The sequence below is a fragment of the Penicillium pulvis genome (assembly GCF_028828015.1).
Source record: "Penicillium pulvis strain IBT 33274 chromosome Unknown scaffold_8_segment0_segment0, whole genome shotgun sequence".
In the NCBI taxonomy this organism is placed as follows: Eukaryota; Fungi; Ascomycota; class Eurotiomycetes; order Eurotiales; family Aspergillaceae; genus Penicillium; species Penicillium pulvis.
This window is the reverse complement of record NW_026643080.1, coordinates 6,442,791-6,459,878: the sequence shown is the minus strand read 5'-3', so window position 1 is coordinate 6,459,878 and position 17,088 is coordinate 6,442,791. Positions and strand designations below refer to the sequence as shown.

The 17,088-nt window shown below is 49.4% G+C and overlaps 7 protein-coding genes across 7 annotated transcripts; 4 read left to right on the top strand and 3 right to left on the bottom strand.

The window, feature by feature from the left end:
* Positions 1-1,160: 1,160 nt before the first annotated feature.
* pdeA (3',5'-cyclic-nucleotide phosphodiesterase PDE1) lies at positions 1,161-2,869 on the bottom strand (the record flags this gene model as incomplete). Its single annotated transcript, XM_057071400.1, has 3 exons — positions 1,161-1,893; positions 1,945-2,645; positions 2,834-2,869. The coding sequence occupies 3 exons, from the start codon at positions 2,867-2,869 to the stop codon at positions 1,161-1,163; spliced, it is 1,470 nt and encodes a 489-aa protein (XP_056918011.1).
* A 1,117-nt stretch (positions 2,870-3,986) lies between these two features.
* N7503_011853 (SSH4 family protein) lies at positions 3,987-6,272 on the bottom strand. The gene is made up of 3 exons (XM_057071399.1): positions 5,657-6,272; positions 5,288-5,593; positions 3,987-5,233 (listed from the first exon to the last, which is right to left on the bottom strand). Exons 1-3 carry the CDS (start codon positions 6,141-6,143, stop codon positions 4,431-4,433), a joined length of 1,596 nt encoding a protein of 531 aa, XP_056918010.1. The 5' UTR covers positions 6,144-6,272; the 3' UTR covers positions 3,987-4,430.
* Positions 6,273-6,647: 375 nt separating this feature from the next.
* Positions 6,648-8,296, top strand: N7503_011852 (aminopeptidase P family protein; the record flags this gene model as incomplete). The annotated part of the gene is made up of 2 exons (XM_057071398.1): positions 6,648-6,762; positions 6,915-8,296. The coding sequence occupies 2 exons, from the start codon at positions 6,648-6,650 to the stop codon at positions 8,294-8,296; spliced, it is 1,497 nt and encodes a 498-aa protein (XP_056918009.1).
* A 257-nt stretch (positions 8,297-8,553) lies between these two features.
* Positions 8,554-10,287, bottom strand: cp8 (putative carboxypeptidase Y; the record flags this gene model as incomplete). The annotated part of the gene is made up of 4 exons (XM_057071397.1): positions 8,554-8,671; positions 8,727-9,199; positions 9,279-9,642; positions 9,721-10,287. 4 exons carry the CDS (start codon positions 10,285-10,287, stop codon positions 8,600-8,602), a joined length of 1,476 nt encoding a protein of 491 aa, XP_056918008.1. The 3' UTR covers positions 8,554-8,599.
* A 605-nt stretch (positions 10,288-10,892) lies between these two features.
* N7503_011850 (uncharacterized protein) lies at positions 10,893-11,788 on the top strand (the record flags this gene model as incomplete). Its single annotated transcript, XM_057071396.1, has 2 exons — positions 10,893-11,185; positions 11,239-11,788. The coding sequence occupies 2 exons, from the start codon at positions 10,893-10,895 to the stop codon at positions 11,786-11,788; spliced, it is 843 nt and encodes a 280-aa protein (XP_056918007.1).
* A 963-nt stretch (positions 11,789-12,751) lies between these two features.
* On the top strand, positions 12,752-13,841 carry N7503_011849 (uncharacterized protein). The gene is made up of 2 exons (XM_057071395.1): positions 12,752-13,276; positions 13,337-13,841. Exons 1-2 carry the CDS (start codon positions 12,900-12,902, stop codon positions 13,362-13,364), a joined length of 405 nt encoding a protein of 134 aa, XP_056918006.1. The 5' UTR covers positions 12,752-12,899; the 3' UTR covers positions 13,365-13,841.
* Positions 13,842-14,383: 542 nt separating this feature from the next.
* On the top strand, positions 14,384-16,736 carry N7503_011848 (J domain-containing protein; the record flags this gene model as incomplete). The annotated part of the gene is made up of 5 exons (XM_057071394.1): positions 14,384-14,413; positions 14,485-14,569; positions 14,632-14,858; positions 14,928-16,524; positions 16,579-16,736. The coding sequence occupies 5 exons, from the start codon at positions 14,384-14,386 to the stop codon at positions 16,734-16,736; spliced, it is 2,097 nt and encodes a 698-aa protein (XP_056918005.1).
* Between the last annotated feature and the right edge of the window lie 352 nt (positions 16,737-17,088).

The following is a 17,088-nucleotide window of genomic DNA, read 5'->3' as shown; positions in this document are numbered from 1 at the left end:
ATTTGAAACGTGGCGATCAAATGAGCGATGGTATATGCATCGAGTACTAGTCGAAGATTGTGTATTCCGAGGTGGATGCTGTGCACGTGGATGTGGATGCTGCGAAAGTCCTGAACGTCTGACCAGCTCTGTTGGTAAACTTGCTATTGGCCATTGCTCTATTGAATGTGCATGTTGCGTTGAAACCCGCAGCGGAGCGATTCCTTCACAAGAGGCTTGCAAGGATGTTGATGACCTCTACGGGTTTTCGAACTTAACAAAAGATTTTGACCATGAGAAAAACGTATACCGGTTTTAAATTTACCTCGCCACTATATGGGGACTTGGAAAAGGCAATTCATCGAGACTTCCAAAAGATATCAAATTCAATTTTTGCGATCTGAGTGTCCCGACTTCGGAACCAGCGTGCATGCAAGATGATAGTTCCGAGTTCCAAATTACAAGTACGAGTACGAGTACTTTTCTTGAAATAAGGTCAGGACTGAACATATTTATTAGGAGAACATTACTAAAGATCTCTTGTCAGTGATGACGAGGGAAGTCGAGTTTCTTTTGTCTGATTTCGAAAAGCCTGATAGCCATCCACGACATTTGAACTTTGCCTCATAGCTAAGTTGACGGATAGCTTCAAGTTTGCTAGTGTTGCTGTCTATATATGTGACTAGCCGTCAAACTGACTAAAACGCCTTCGATGTCATACCTAATAGTAGTTCATAGGATAGTAAGAGGTAGCCCCTAATCCCTGTATCCTGCTAAAGCTTGAAACTAGCTTATATGGCACTAAGAGCCTGTGTTATGCGACTAGGTTAAATTAAGTATCTCACGTAATTCAGCCACTGGAATCCACATCGTATTAGGTGTTTAATTAGACTCGGGATCCTTCTAGGGGCGAAAGAATTGAATTTGGGCCAAGTAGATATGTGAATTCAATGAGACCATCATGGGGAATGAGCACGCAAGAGTGGACCGCAGCTCGGAAGGAGTTGCGATACCTGGCCTTAAATAGAATTCTGTAAGGTAATGACTGTCGATAAATCTGTTGATAAATTAATTTTTAGTTTTGGTGCGAAATATTGTAGTAATTTATATGAAAATATACAGAATTGAAAAAACCAACATCGCACCAACCAAGCCAAACCCGAGCCCAAATCCCAGCTTATTCAACAGGAGATAGCCACTGATGTATCGGGGAGAAAGAAGCTACACCCCAACCTGACTGCAACGCTGTGGTCGTTCAGCTCCTGTATAATGCGCGGGCCAGGACTACCGTCATCTTTGAGTGTCTCCTTGATATGGATGATATAAACAGACAATCCAGCTAAGGGAGGGTTTTCGACAGTAGCCCAGCGGGTTGGGTCCGGGGGATCAAACTCTTCAAAAGTGTAAAGATCGCCAAGTCCATCAAGAGGTTCGTTATATGGGCCCCTCGACGAGGACGAACGTGCTTTGCCGCTCGAGGAACTTAGAGTACGCTTGTTGCGAGGACTATTTTCATCCAAGAGACTTTCACCCAATATTGGCCGCTTTCGCTTTCGGTCAGTTCCACCGTAGTGATTGTCTCGCGAATACATGACCAAGTCAGCTAGAACGGTGAGCTCTGCAACGAGGTGGCGCGGACATAAATGACCATAAAGATATACGTCATCGATGCTGTCGGTGTAAGAGCACTCGATGAAGATAGTGCGGAGTTTTCCATTAGCGATCTTTGGGGCAGCTGTTTCCCAGACACGTCGGTTCCGTGGCTCAAGGGAAATCGAATCCGGTTCAACGTCCCCGAAGACGATGATTTCATTTCCGTTTTCATGGTCGCGGAGGAAGAAAGCAGAGCTTTCAACAGTTGCTAGCATGGGCTCACCAGGGATGAGACGAGGCGATCGAGCTGGAGAATAGTATCTAAGCAGATGTTAGCGTGATTGACAGAGGTATGGTTTTGTGAAAGCTTACCCCTCTGTAGACTGGTCCACAGATATCGCTCTTGGACGCAGAAGTCTTGGCTCTCCGTGATTGAATACAGCACTTCCAACACGATGATGAACTCCGCTTTCTGGATGATATCTCTGCTTGCACCGGCCATGACTGACACTCAAACATTTAGTCACGATTCCTTGGCATGCACGAACGTATCCTCTGCTTTCTCCATTGCCGAATCGCGGGTTTCCACCCTCAACCAACCGCTGGTATGTCAAGAGACCAGCACCACCATCTTCATCCGACAAATTGGGCCAGATCACATCATTGAACACGTGGTTTTTAATAGCAGCTAGCACAGACGGCAGAGCCGCAACGGGTTTTGGCCCACTTCCCGCCTCAATGATCGGCGTGTTGATTGCCAGGCCGGAAACATGGTCCAGGTGGGGATGAGTGATAAGAAACGCGCCAATGATTTCCTGGAAGACATAGGCCGCATTAGCCTCGGCGGTCACAAAAGGTAATTTTAGACCCTTTAAAGGTCCTTCTTTCAAGACAGGTTTGGCGCGGCTAGTCTTCAAATTCGAACTTGGGACATGTGGTTTAAGTATGCGAATGATTCCCGCTAGCATAGTCCCCGCATCGACAGCTACAATTGATCCGGGAGACCAATTTGTGGACTTTGTTCGCACGAGAAGGCCGGTAGTTCGGTCTTCGCATGGTCCACCAGTGGGGCCCTAATGTGTGATGTGGTCTGGTTAGCCTTCTGTTCAGCAAATGGCAGTGTTTCATATGCCAGAACCCGAGAGGATCTGCAAAGACATCCCGAGAAGAAATTAATAAGAAACATGCCGGATGTCTTCGAAACACCCGTGTTTACAACACGTGATTCTTGTTGGAAGGTCCAGAAGTGGAATCGACCTACCAAAACAATGACCTCAAACGACGGACTGTCTGCCATTGTGGTCCTGATGTGGGGACTCCCAGTGCAGCGAAACACACCAGCTCAAGGCCAATCTTCCAAGGAGATGGATAATGATGACGTAGACAATTGATCTTTGTTTCAAAAAGCGACTGTTTCACCGGAAAGCTCAGGCAATTTGGACGACCACAGTCAAGCCAAATCCGTAGCGCGGCTAACAGACAGCTTGTGTGACCTAACTGAGTCGAGCCGAGCGACAAACGTTGAAATCCAGACCACCGCAAGGTGCGCAGGCGCAATGCGCAAGTTGTATAGGCGCAGGGATAAGGAATTTGCGGTCAAGCGCCGAGCAAAGCCACAGCGCACGGAGAGCAGGCCAAGCCAGAAATGTCCGTGCGATACAGTCTCCGCAGCAAAGTAAAGTTGTAAAATGCACCTGCGGGTAAGAGCCAGAGCCAGTTGTCGCCAGGGAAACTCTCTTCGGGAGTGGACTTCCTAGTTTGCGCAACCGCGACAGGGAGCCTGGTGCAGGGTCGGGCAGGCGCTAATGCACGCGAAACCTGCAAATACGGAGACACCGACTAGCAATGGAAGACTATTGGCTCTGGCTACCTGCACCTGCGGGGCCGGTCGTGTAATGTATCGCGTCGCAAAGCTGGCGGAGAGTAATTGGAAGCGATGCACGGGCTTGTGGGGCAAACTGATCGATAGTAACGAGACTGCGGGACTGCGCAGATCTCGACCTGGTGAGTCGTGGTTTAGAACCAGGAAACTGAGATCACTGGCCTTCAGCGTAGGCTTACCTGGGGCAATTGATAAGGGGCGGAGAAGAGGATTTACACGCGGAGAAGATTGTGGGGGGCGGCAACCCATTGAATCCACTTTTTGCGATCTGAACTTAGTATGGACTGCGGAGACTGCGTCTGGCGTAGTAGCTTGTCGCTTCTCCCTACATTTCACGATATTCTGGTCTCCTTTAACCTGTTCTATGCGCCAATGCAGTTTGTTGCCTTGGTGTTCGTTGTGGCGGCAATACATTTGATGGAACTCATAAAAGTGGAGCTGATAAAGCTATGGATGATATCCATTTCCCGATAACTGCCCGCAGAATGACGTTGACACTTCCGTATAGCTACTGTACGTGATAGAATTGGAATTTTATAGAGCACGAAATAGCCAGATTGAGATGCGCTATCGGACAATGCATCGACAGCAGGATTCCTGGGCTGATGCTAGATGACAAAATGTACAGACCTGCTGCCAAAGGATATCAAAACAAAACGCAGTGGAAAGAGCGAAAGAGAGGCGAGATGACTGAGCTCCCCTATACATGACTTCGTTGGGGGATCATGGTCCCAGTAACAGATAAACACATTGACGAAATCCCCAAACATAGACCGAGCAGAAAAAGTTGGTGCACTAGTCCTCCCAAGACTTGAAACGCCGCCTGAGTAATCGCTAAATGAAACAGAGAGAATGAAGGGTCGATACTGCTCGAAATTGTGGACCGTGAAAAGGAAAGGAGAACACCGGGGGTATGCTTGCAGACGAGAGACGTATGATGAAAAAGTGGTATAGCGGCTTGTCGGTCAAGTCACCTTTACTCATGGTGATTGTTGGAGTCCCGATCTGTTGCCGCTTGGTAGCTCGGTAAGTTTTGATATTCATGCGCATCAGTATCCACCGGAGGACTCAAGACACCGGGGCCTTGAGGTGGAAATTCCAAGGAGGCATCGCTGCCTCTGCGACTGCTCCCAGGACTCGAGTACTCAGGAGGAAGAATTCCGTCTTCGTCAGGAACTCCGGGCAAAGGATGATCAACAGTGACACTTTCTTCGCCATCGGCAATTCGACTGGACCCCTCACCAGCATCCTCATTGGAAGGGATGTGGGTCAACTGAGCAAGGGAAATATCAGTGGGAGAGCGGATTGGGCCAGGACTGACTGCCTGTGGGAAGCCCATGCTGGACCGTCTCGCCGAGTGGGCTTGGTAAACGCGCTGGGAAATTGTGGCAGCGCTCTCTCGCCCGGACTCAAGCAAGATGCTGCCGTGTTCGCTACCGTATGGTGGGGGCGGCGCGAGGCTGCCGGTCATGGGGGCCAAACCCCATTTTTTGACATTAGCTTCGATAAATACGAACCCCATCTGGCCAAAATTAACATGCACGCTGCAGGGGCCGTTCGCCCCAACGGTCGGAAATAGGTTCTGGTTGCGATAGTTGTGGGCCACGTCCTCCAATTTCTTGCCATTTCGGGTAAAGAAGATCGTACCAGACCTGGGACGGTAACCAACACCGATAACGTCGCCTTGAAGGAGCGGGGGTCCGTATGGAGATGGTTCGAAAGGCTGATTATGCCTACGGTGGCCGGTAGATTGGTAGGCAACCGAGGTTTTGTGGAAGCCTGGAGAACCAATTAGTGGCAAACTTCAGAAAATGGGCACAACAAAATCCATACCGGGCATTCGGAAAAGAGGGTAAGGCTTGGTGGTGAAGCCGACACCAATCATGGTCGACTCTGGTTTGTCGTAAATTTTGGCTTCCCAATAATAAACCTCATTCTGCTTGGGAACAGGCAGATTGGTCTGGACACTGCACTCTGAGTCAAAGAACTCAATCTCTGTGCGACCTTCCACAAAACAGTTGGCAATCTCCAGCTCAGCCTGAAATTCCCATGCTGAGACACCCTTTTCTTGAATGGCCAAGAATTGTGACAGGGAAATGTCGGTTTGCATCGATTCGGGTGGATTGGCTTGAACGAAAGCTACACGATTCAGTCAGCACGACGATTCAATAAATAAATTAAGTAAAAGATCCTCATCCGTACCTTTTGCTCGTAGATATTCCGATCGTGATAGATCATCCATACCCTCCAGAGCGGTTTCCTCCTCCCGCGCAAATGCTTGTTCATCGTCATACTCGCCCGGGCGGCCCATCCGATCGAGCATAATCCGGCCCCGGTTGGTATATTTGAAGAAAAAGAAGATCGCTAGAATCGTTAATGCGATCGCAGCGGAACCAAAGGCTGAGAAAAGCCCAATGAGAACGCCTTTGGTGGTTGAGCCGGTTGAGCCGGACGAGTTGCCACCCGATGCAACCACGCGCCCACTGGCAATTTCCGATGAGAGCGACTTGAGAACATATTGCAGGTTCGCTTCGATTTGTTGTCGCGACAAGGACGACGGGGTCTGTATAGATGGAACGGTCGACGAAATGAACCCGAGCGGTGACGTCGTCGGGCTGCCTATCACCGTTCTCAGCGTAGATGGCAGGCCTGCGAGCGCACCGGGGCCCGATGCCTCATGGCCCTGCATGGTGCATTGACTAGCGGAGAAAACTGAGGGAAATCAAAGAAACGCTAAAATAGAAAGCGCAAGATGGTCGTATGTGTGGGGGGATTGGTGAGAACGAAGAGGGAGGAATTAGGCGGAGTTGGAGGAAAGTGGAATGATAAGTGGGCGAAAGCGGATCTAATTGCTTGGTTTATCTAACACGCTTTCGGGCGCAAGTTACAGTCACAGTAGCGAAGGCTGTTTTCAATATGTAATCTATCATAAAGACTAAAACCTGTTATTTTATACTTTTAAACCTCCCTTCCTCAATCCCTATAAACTCCTATACTTTCGCTGTGTCAGGAATGGCAGTACCGTTGATAGGGTGGCACTGCGTACAGTACGCCAAAAGGCGGAGCCATCCCTACTCAGGATAAGCCTCCCTCTTCTCCTCTTCCCCTCTCGCGTGGCTCCTTACTTGCAGAGGAACGTAAAGGAGAAGTGATCCCTCTCATTCATTCTCCGCACAGACTTCAGAATCACAGGATGGGCGCCATCACTCGAGGTACTCCCTTGGCGGGCCCAGATGTCATCATAAACTCAGTCGACGCCTACCAAATCCGCCTTGCCGTGACAGGCACCTCCTGCGATAAATACCCAGGTGAGCATCACTTCTCTCGTAGGGAACCAGGAGTCACGCAAAGGACTACAACATGCTCTAACATGCCTCCTGATGACCTTGCGACCTCCCTTCCACCTCCCACCGGATCCCGACCGGTGATCATGCCGACGCCGAGCTAACACGAGTCCCAGCCAAACAGCATGCGCGCAACGTCGCCCGCAGACTCGGCACCTCCCACGGCCTCATTTTTATCGCCGGAGAACCCACAGCCTTATTGCGCGACTCCGATCAAGAGCGCCCGTTCCGACAGCGGCGATACTTCTACTATCTGAGTGGTGTAGTGGAGCCGGAATGCGCCCTGACATACGATATCGGTTCAGACCTCCTGACGCTCTATGTGCCGGACTTTGACCTTCATCGGGCCATATGGATGGGTCCGACTCTGGACCGAGAGGAGGCAATGGATAACTACGATGTCGACCGCGTGCTTTATCAATCATCGCTCCAACAAGAGATAGGATCATGGCTAAACAAGCGAGCTCAGAGCAGCTTGTTGTATACGGTACATGCTTCGGAGCTTCCGAAGGGCTTACCGGCTGAGCTGCCGCTGGACTCATCACAGCTCCAGCAAGCCATGAATGCAGCTCGAGGAATCAAGGACGAGTACGAGATCCGAATGATTCGCAAGGCGAACGAAGTATCTGCGCTGGCGCACCGGAAAGTCCTTGAAGGCATCCAGAAGATGACGAATGAGTCACAGATTGAGGGACTTTTCCTTGATACGTGCATTTCTCATGGTGCTCGGAATCAGTCATACCAGATCATTGCAGGATCGGGACCGAACGCAGCCGTTCTCCACTATTCTCGGAACAACGAGTCTCTGTCTGGGAAACCTCTTGTGTGCCTTGATGCCGGTGCTGAGTGGGAGTGCTATGCTAGTGACGTAACTCGGACATTTCCCCTCAAAGGCGAATGGCCCAGCAAATACGTAGCAGATATCTATAAGCTGGTCGAGCGCATGCAAGAAGAGTGCATCAAGGGGATCCGACGAGGCACACGCTTTCTCAATCTACATGACTTAGCCCATGATATCGCGATTGATGGCCTGTTGGCTCTCGGCGTCTTGAAGGGTGGCTCACACGCCGAGATTCGTGAATCAGGTGCATCGAAGGTTTTCCTCCCTCATGGACTGGGCCACCACGTTGGACTCGAGGTCCATGATGTTTCTGAGTCAGAGATCATGGCCATGCACCCTGGCCTTGACCAATCTCATTATGGCCCGGTCATGAATTATGGAGTTTGTCGGTCCCCTTGCACAGTTTCTGCCCCATTGTTGGAAGAGGGCATGGTGGTAACCATTGAGCCGGGACTTTACTTCTCGCCCTTGGCTCTTGCCAATGCCCGTAAGCAACCCTTGGCTAAGTATATCGATTTTGAGGTTGCGAACAAATACGTTCATATCGGTGGTGTGCGTATTGAAGATGATATCCTCGTCACGGCGAATGGTTATGAGAACCTTACTACTGCACCGAAAGGAGAGGAAATGCTAGCCATTATTCGGGGATCTTCATAGGCTTGTTTGAAGACTTCTAATATACACAAATGCAACTCTGCGGGGGCATTATTGACATACTTCCCTGAATTGGAGATTTAAAATCAAATTCGACTATGCTTTATACAAAGTGGACAGGACCATGGTAAACTTTGTGTTCTTCCTTGATTACTCCGCTCTGCCTCCCTGGACCGCGCTTGTTTACAAAATGCTTGAAACTTGGGCAATATGATTTTCCATTACAGCATATGTAGAGCAGAATTGGTGATTCCTTTGTCCCTGAGCTTTGCAATGACCTTTCGCAAAAAGTTCACCAGCGCTTGCCTAATCAAAGGACGCACCTGTGATCCACCGAGTCATCAAATCCACCGCAATATCAGGACGATCTTGAGGAAGCTGCCAGAATGAATCCCATTAGTAACATTAATCATCAAACAATAGGGAGCCTTACGAAGTGACCAGCATTATCAACAGTGACAATAGCAAATCGCGATTCAATTTCAACGTCATCGCTCGTGCGAACCCTGACCTCCTTCATCGTTCCGACTACCTCTTCCGTGCCAGTCGCAGCAACAACCGATTTCCACGGCTTGAGCGACTTGGATGCAAATTCAGCTTGTCCTTTCCAGACCAGCGAATTCGCCCAGCGGAGGTTTCCAGCAGTGTTGCATGCAAGGTCAAGATTGCCTTGGTAAGCTAGATAATGAACCTGGTTCTGCAGCAAATAAGTGACTTGGTCATCAGTAGATGTCTCTAGATCCGCGGTCTTTTGGAATGAATTTGAAATTCTGTCAGAGGTAATGTTGTAATGTTTTATCTGTTTCGGCGGCAAGAGCGCATCCCAGATTTTCGGGGTGTTCAGATATTCCTGAATCCATGAAGCTTCGACATAGCAAATGTTGTCATATTCGCAGGGATGGGTGACTATGGTATGTAAGCAAAGTTTTGAGCCTGCCTCCGAACCCAAACGAGTTTCTGCCTGTTCTGTGGCGAATGGACTTACTATCGAACCTATTGCGGCCGCCCTTGAATTCGGCCTCGTTGTCATACAGACTAACAACACCGTCCCAGCAGACTTTGCTTGCGACATTGCAGATGGCAGGATCAGGGTTACGAATGCAAATATCCATGACTTCCATGCAGCGGGGCATATTGGCAGCCATAAAATCGCATCTTGTCTTGTTGAATACAGGCTCTGCAACTCCCGGGTTGGTAGTGCACAGGGTTTCCCAGTATCCAAACGCCGAGTCTTTTGGAGACATGTACCCATCTCCCACCAGACACGATCGAAGCTGAACTTGGGGTTCATTTGGATAGAGCTTGTTTTGCTTGACAATTTGAGTGCCAAGAGCCGGAATATATTTTCCCTATGTTCCACGATTTAGCACAAACAGATGATGACGAAGGAGCCTGAATATTCATCGAAAGAGGAGATCATTTCTTACTGCATAAGATTCACCAGACAAATGGAAAGAACTGTTCAGATGCTGGGGGAAGACTTCTGAAATGAAGAGCTGCAAGAATCGATGCATATCCACAGCAGCAGTCGCAGAATCGCCGGGTAATTCAAAACCCTCATCAAGATAGGAAAAGCCAACATCCACGGGCTGATCAACAAATAGCATTGATGAATTTCGAGACCATCCAAAGGGGTTGTACCTGGTACTGTTGCCGTCTTTGTTGATGAGACAGGGTCCAACCTCTTCGAAGAGGCCGATCATGCTGGACCCGCCAGGCCCACCTGTCATCCATAGGGTTAATGGGTCATTGACAGGGTCGTTCTGACTTTCAAAATACCAGAAGAAAAGATGTACGGGCCCGATATCCAGCCAACCGGTGTATTGTGCTGAGCCAGCTGCACAGATTGTTTCATCTTGCTGGCGAATACGGATTGCATGGTCGCTATGTTGACTCTGGAACACGCGAAACCCATCGATGTTCTCAGGGCGGAGGACCTGTTGAGAGGCTGCATAGCCTAAGCTGAAATAACTAGCAAGTGAGAGGAGCCGCATTAGAAGGGATTGGCTATGAAGATGCTATCACAGAAGATGAAAGTGAAATCATTAAGAGAACTGCTGCTGCCTTTTTCCCCATGCTTACAAGGCTAGACCGTCGGGGCTCCGACGTAAGCGGGGTCAGTACAGATCTAGATAAGAGGCAGCCTTCTGTAAGCTTAGTTATATGTTATCTGGATCTAGAATAGCAATATTGAAGCAAATTAAGCCAGAATTGTGCTATTGATGCATAAGGAAAGGTGCACGATGGATATGACATAACTTTAGATCAATTACCCGCTTTTATCTCCAGATCGTCGCATTATTTGCCGACTTTTGTCGGCTTCGGCTTCGTACTCGTATTGTGGGCCTGGTTTAGGAAATTGAAGTACATTATTGCGCGTATCAGAATTGAATGAATTCTAACACGACCCCTTAACCAAGAAATGTCCCCAGAATCCCGAATTTATGCACTAAAATCGGCTGCTCAAGATGCCGACTCACTATTTCGATGTCGATCCTCCCTAGAATAGACATTCAGCCCCGCAACGTGGTCTTTCATAAAGTTGGGACCTCGCCCCGTGGTGAGAGTCCAGCGAGTGGTATTCATCATTAAGGCAATCATGCGTAGAGACGTTGTATCAGAATTGGTTTTCTGGGCCCGCCCCGAAAACCAGCCCTTCGTCTCGGACTTTACCAAGGAGAAGCCGGAGGTGTGCATGGCTGCCATGAAGCAGGAGGAAGAGAAGCATATGGTCACAGTGCATGATGTTCGTGGACAGGAGTCACAATTCACCCTTGACGGAAATGGGTTTCAGTATGCGCAGCACGACATTCCAGGGATGGATAGAGCCGAGGATCCTACACACGTGGAAACTGTCATCATCCCTCAAACAGAGGAGTTAGTTCGGAATATGTCAGTGAGCATCTGGAGTGATATACGAGAGCCAGGGCAGCTAACCCCACTAGAACTGGCGCGACCAAAACCATCACCTTTGCTCACCGTGTGCGATGTCTTGCGGCGGATGAAAACCTCCTTGCCAATAACCGCGCTCCAGCCCATAGTGTGCATTCGGACTTCAGTGTCCCAGGAGCCTTCCGCATGCTCGAGACAATCATTCCCGACCCAGAGGAGAGACAACAATTACTGAAAGGACGTGTGGAGATCATCAATGTCTGGCGACCATTGAAGAAAGTGGAAAGGGATCCCTTAGCGGTGTGCGACTGGACCACGCTCGACCAGAACGATATTATCCGTCATCGGCTTGTCTTGCCAACTGGCTGGAATGAGCTCGGGAAATATGTCTTCAATCCATCGCAAAAATGGTGCTATCTCAGCTCGCAGCAGCCACAAGAAGCGTTGATTTTCAGGCAATTCGACAGCCGTAAGGCAGATAAAGGGGGCATGAGTCTACCTCACACGGCATTTGTGGATCCGGATTCGGCCGACGGGCCTGCAAGGGAGAGCATCGAGATCAAGATGTTTGCCTTTTCTGACGTTACCCACGTGTGCCAATGAGACAATTTTCCAAGAATGCGTGGTCGGCGTGGTTGTGGGAATGCGGCATTTTTGGCATTGCGCAGATTGTTCTAGGGTCTGTAGCGAAGAGACCTTACATGTACTACAGGAATGCTTGGTCATGACTTTTCCCGCATCGACACACATGGGGGCGTAAATGGATTTTATTGAGTAATTTGGTCCATGAAATACGGAGTCTGCACAAACTCCGAAACAAGTTTCGAGTGACTAAAATGCTACTATTAGTAGACTGAAAAAATTTTCATGTTGGTCTGAGCTGTTCATAGCGTAGCTTTAGTCTCGGAGAGCTGACATTTTCTCTCCGAAAGAAATGGTCTATGCTTTTTTTCAAAGTTTTTTTTCTCGCTGCAGTAACAAAGGGGGTGAAAAGGGTGAAAAAGTCGGGTGTAACAGGCTTGATTTCCGTTGCCTGATGTGATCTCCGTTCGGACCGTACGGCACTTACGCCTTAAAGGTACTCTGCAGCCTATGACTGGAATGGTCTGGATCCGCCCGGCATCGGAGTCCAGGATTTTAGCTGTCAGGGACCCGAGTGGCCGATCTATTTTGCTCTTTCGTCATTTTGTGGCCCGACGGTGTTTCACACATTCCAGACCAGGTGTAAAACTCTGCCGAAACATCCTGTTTGTCAAAGGGAAATGCCGCAAAGCTGCTCAGAATTGATGAGATTGATGAATTGCTCATCAATCCCAAGTCAAAATCACGCGATGAGAATGTCGTCAACTGACTGACGCATCGGAGCACGCCTTTTGCGTAAGCTAGTGTCAGGGTTTGGCGCCATTTTTTAGAGCAATTTGGTGATCTGCCGGGTTGTGGTGGTTCCACCATCGAAGAAGTGGGGCCATTTTGCCTTTTTCTCCCCTGCGTGACTCACCTAACGACTCATACTATGGGGACTGCAGCTGCAGCTATTTTAAAAGCTCCTCAACCCCTGTAGTCGATCGTTTTCTTTTCTCCTGCACCTCATCTCATCCTTTCCCAAAGGGGGTGATGGTCACTCCTCTCTGTCTATAAAAGTTCTTTGCATCCCCCATTCCATTCTCCCGGCTGGGGAAGTCCTCCCCCGATTTTCTTCTACATCCTGTCGAGGATGGGCCAGAGGCACAATCGACGCCGCACTCGTCGTTCATCACACCGAACAATCAACCAAGACACAACTGCCGCCAAGTACGCCTCGGGTTCTCCTATATTGGCTCCATCTTCCATTTGGTGCCCGCAACCCAGTCCATCCGGATCACCAGCGGCCAGCTATTCGACTGCATGCATTCGTCGTGGATCTCCGGTCCTAGTACCCGCCCCTACCTGGCACTATGGGTATTCAGCATGGCAGATCCGTGAAACCAAACCGCAGGAAACTGGTGGACTCCAGGCCGAGCAGTATCGTCTATTCGGTGGTGAACCAGGTGACGATGTGAACCTTTGTTACCGTATGCTGGAGTATTTTGGTGGTCTCGACTACATCGACTCGTGAGTCAAGTTCGATATCGATTATTTTTACGAAACTATATCTGACTCATCTCGATATAGAGCACGACACAGGACCATCGGAGATTGAAGATCCAGGACTTTCCAATTTCTTTTTTTTTTTCAGCTGGTATTTCCCAGAAAAAGCAAAATGAAAATAACGACCACGACTTTTTATTGCGGTGATTTTATGGTTTTTCATCCGACAACACCAAAAAAAAACCCGCCGAGCTTGGCCAGAGGACAACCATCCTCCGCCTACAGCGCGCCCACTTCTACCAAAGAACACCAGACCACATGGGCACACCCGGGTCCCCGACTCGTAGCAATGATGGTACCTCAGGTACCGGATTGGTCCCTTTTGACCCGGCCATGTGGATCCTGGATCACGATTTTGCACCGACTTGGATGAGTCACGAGCAAGACTCCGCTTGATTCATTGGTTGAGTTCGCGACCGACCCTCACGGGTCGTTGACGCTTGAGTTCCCACTGAGTCATGCAGGAACTAGCTTTGACTTTTTGCATCTCAGAGTGTATTTCTGTTCTATCCCACTTCATATCATGAATTTTGGAGGCAGTTGTTTGGGCAGCCGCATACAGTCGGTGAAAAATATTCGATTCTCATGACGATACTTGTACATGTCAGCAGCTTGGCCTTTTACCTGAGCATATGCACAAAATCGAATTTATTCAAAATTATTCAAAATTATTCAAAATAAAACAAAATTCAACTACGGAGTATCTTTCAATAGTTCCTATGTGAGACGTAGAATTACTAGATGTAGTTAGTCGAGTCGATCCTTTGGTGCAATGTTGTCCTTTGCTCACCGCCCACGCCACACAAAGGCACAAAGACAAGCGCACTTGTTATTGGGTAGGCGGTGAGATGCTTAAGGACACGGTCATCACCAGATCAGGAAGGGCCAATAACTCTCCCTTCATCGCTCCTTTGTTTCGCTACGGGCCATGATAGAGGTTCCGCTGATTACTACTTCTTTTTAATATTCTCGAGCTTCTTCTACATTTCCTGTCCTGAGTGACCCGCCAGATTTGCATAAACACGATCTTTAAATTCCGCGGCGGCGCTATCGCCCTGAAATCGCCGCAGGATGTCATCAGACTACACTTACGATGAGCAGGTAGGCAAAAGGCAGACACAATAAGACCGAGTGCTTTCAAGTTTACTAACGAGGGCTTGGTGCTCTTGCAGGGCCAATTCTTCCCCTTCTTCATCTTGACCTTGAGCGGCCTGGTCACGCTCCCTCTTACCTACAACCTTCTTCGACCAAGCAAAGGTGCGTCTGATGGTCAATTTCAGAGGCGTTGTTGTATGATATTGATTATGATCGTTTGAAAGATCTTGAAAACACCGCACCCCGCATCAAATCCGATTTCAAGCCCGAACATGCGGACCTCGTCGAGGCGCAGAAGCGCAAGCGTCTGCGCAAAGAGCGCCGTATCAAGCGCATTATCACAGTTATCCTAGGATATATCGTTATGGCGTGGATGGTTTACCTTATTCTCGTCACGGCCCGCACAACCACAAAGTCATACGACCCATATGATATTTTGGGCGTCTCAAGGGTGAGTGCTATACTGGAGAGCAGCTGTAGGCTTCTAAGAATTTCATGCTGACAGAATACTCCAATATAGAGTGCCGACGAAAAAGCCATCTCCCGCCACTACAAGCGTCTCTCCCTCGTCTACCACCCAGACAAAATCCGCCCCGACCCCGCCAAGAATGAAACTGTTGAGATGCTGAACGACCGCTTCGTCGAACTGACCAAGGCTTACAAGGCGCTCACCGATGAAGAGATCCGGAACAACTACCTCCAGTATGGCCACCCCGACGGCAAGCAAAGCTTCAGCATTGGTATTGCGCTTCCTAAGCTTATTGTTATGGACGGCAATGGAAAATACGTATTGCTAGTATATGGTGCCCTTTTGGGTGTTCTCTTGCCGTACATCGTTGGCAAATGGTGGTATGGTTCTCAACGCTACACCAAGGAGCGTGTTCTTGTGGCTAGTGCTGGAAACATCTTCCGCGAGTACAAGGACGACATCACTGATAACGGCATCATTGGTGCCTTGGCTTCGGGCGAAGAGTTCAAAGACATGCTCAAAGGCGACAAGGCCGAGTCAGGGCTTGCTAAGCTGGAGAACAAGGTTTTAGCTGGGGAATCCTCCTTCTTGTCTGCAAAGGATCGCGAATCTCTGAAGACACTGGATAGCGTTACCCGTCGGAAGGCTCTGGCTTTGCTTTGGGCTTACATTGGCCGGGTTGATCTGGGCGATGCGGCTTTGAATGCGGAAAAATACGAGGCTGCACCCGTTGCGCTAGCTCTCACGGAGGCATTCACGGCCATTGCTCTTGCGTTTGGTAACCTCCGACCGATTATTGGTGCTTTCAAGGCTTCTCAGAGCTTGATCCAGGCTGTGCCTGCGACCTCCTCTCCTCTCCTGCAATTGCCAAACTTTACCGATGAAGTTGTCAAGGCCGTTGAGGGAGCAGACTCCAAGACCCACCTCACAGTTCAAAAGTTCATGCACCTCTCAGACAGCGAGCGACGCAGCCGTGCTGTAGGAGCTGGCCTTCTCACTGAGAAGCAGTACACTGAAGCTATCTCCGTTGCAGAGCAATTACCTGCCCTGGAAGTCTCCAAGGCATTTTTCAAGGTCATGGGAGAGAAGTCCGTTACGCCTAGCAGTCTGGTACAGCTGGTTGTGAAGGCTCGATTCATTCCCCCGGGCTGCAAGGATATTCCCGCCGTCAACCAGTTAGATCTCGAGGACATTGACCCCGATGAGGATGATCTGGATGCTCTGATGGGCCGCAAGCCGGCTAAGAACCGCGCTACCAAGATGGTTGATGGCAAGAAGGTTGAGGTCAAAGTTGAAAAGGTCCAACCGCCACTCGCCCACGCACCCTTCCTCGCCCGCGACCACTCCCCTCGCTGGAACATTTTCCTCGCCGATGCTAAGCAGGGCAAGATGGCCGTTCCACCATTCACATTCACAACATTCGACAAGCCGATCCTCAACGAGGCCGGCCAGCCCACCTTCAACGTTCAGACCCTCAAGATGCAGTTCCAAGCTCCTCCGCAAGTTGGCGCCTTCACATTCATTCTGAACATGATTTGCGACAGTTATCTGGGTCTAGACACCCAGCTGCCAATTACCCTACACGTCGAAGATCCCGCCAAGGCAGCAGCCTTGGAAGAAGAGGACGACATTAGTGAACCGGACGAGGGTAAGTTTTATTTGCAGTCTGTGTCCTTTACCACTGATACTAACCATTTGACAGACTCTATCGCGGGCCAGATGCAGGCGCTCAAGACCGGCCAAGCCCCGAAAAAGAAGACACGGAAGCCTTCCGATTCCTCCAGCGAGGAGGAGAGTGACACCGACGGCGACGCAGGCGATACCAGCGACACCAACACAGAAACGGAAGATGAGGACTGATCGCATTTGATTTGCATTCATTGAACGATTGTACCCAGGACTGGTGTTACATTACGCTTCCCATTCCGATTGATTAGGTTCGATCTGGGTCTTTACACTTTTTTCCAACAACCATTTGTACCGTTTTTTTTTCTCATGTTTTCCCACCGGGTATAGTCGGGGTATTTCTTTTTCTCTTTGCAACTTGGCTCCAAGGCTGGTATTTTGCCTATGCCTCCCCCCCTCATGTTCATCTACTTCATCATCCGTCAGAAATAGACGGGGGAAATACAAAATACAAAATTACCTACAACCAAGTCCGTGAATCAATCAAACATATCCACTTGTTGAAGCTGTATTGCCTAGGATCGAG

What these genes read in the sequence shown, in the direction of transcription:
- N7503_011853 (XM_057071399.1), bottom strand. Translation starts at nt 6,143, where the DNA reads ATGCAGGGCCATGAGGCATCGGGCCCCGGTGCGCTCGCAGGCCTGCCA. An exon ending in GGAATATCTACGAGCAAAAG is followed by an intron (nt 5,594 to 5,656) that starts GTACGGATGAGG and finishes TGAATCGTGTAG; the next exon opens with CTTTCGTTCAAGCCAATCCA. An exon ending in CCCTCTTTTCCGAATGCCCG is followed by an intron (nt 5,234 to 5,287) that starts GTATGGATTTTG and finishes TTGGTTCTCCAG; the next exon opens with GCTTCCACAAAACCTCGGTT.
- N7503_011849 (XM_057071395.1), top strand. Translation starts at nt 12,900, where the DNA reads ATGGGCCAGAGGCACAATCGACGCCGCACTCGTCGTTCATCACACCGA. An exon ending in GGTCTCGACTACATCGACTC is followed by an intron (nt 13,277 to 13,336) that starts GTGAGTCAAGTT and finishes ATCTCGATATAG; the next exon opens with AGCACGACACAGGACCATCG.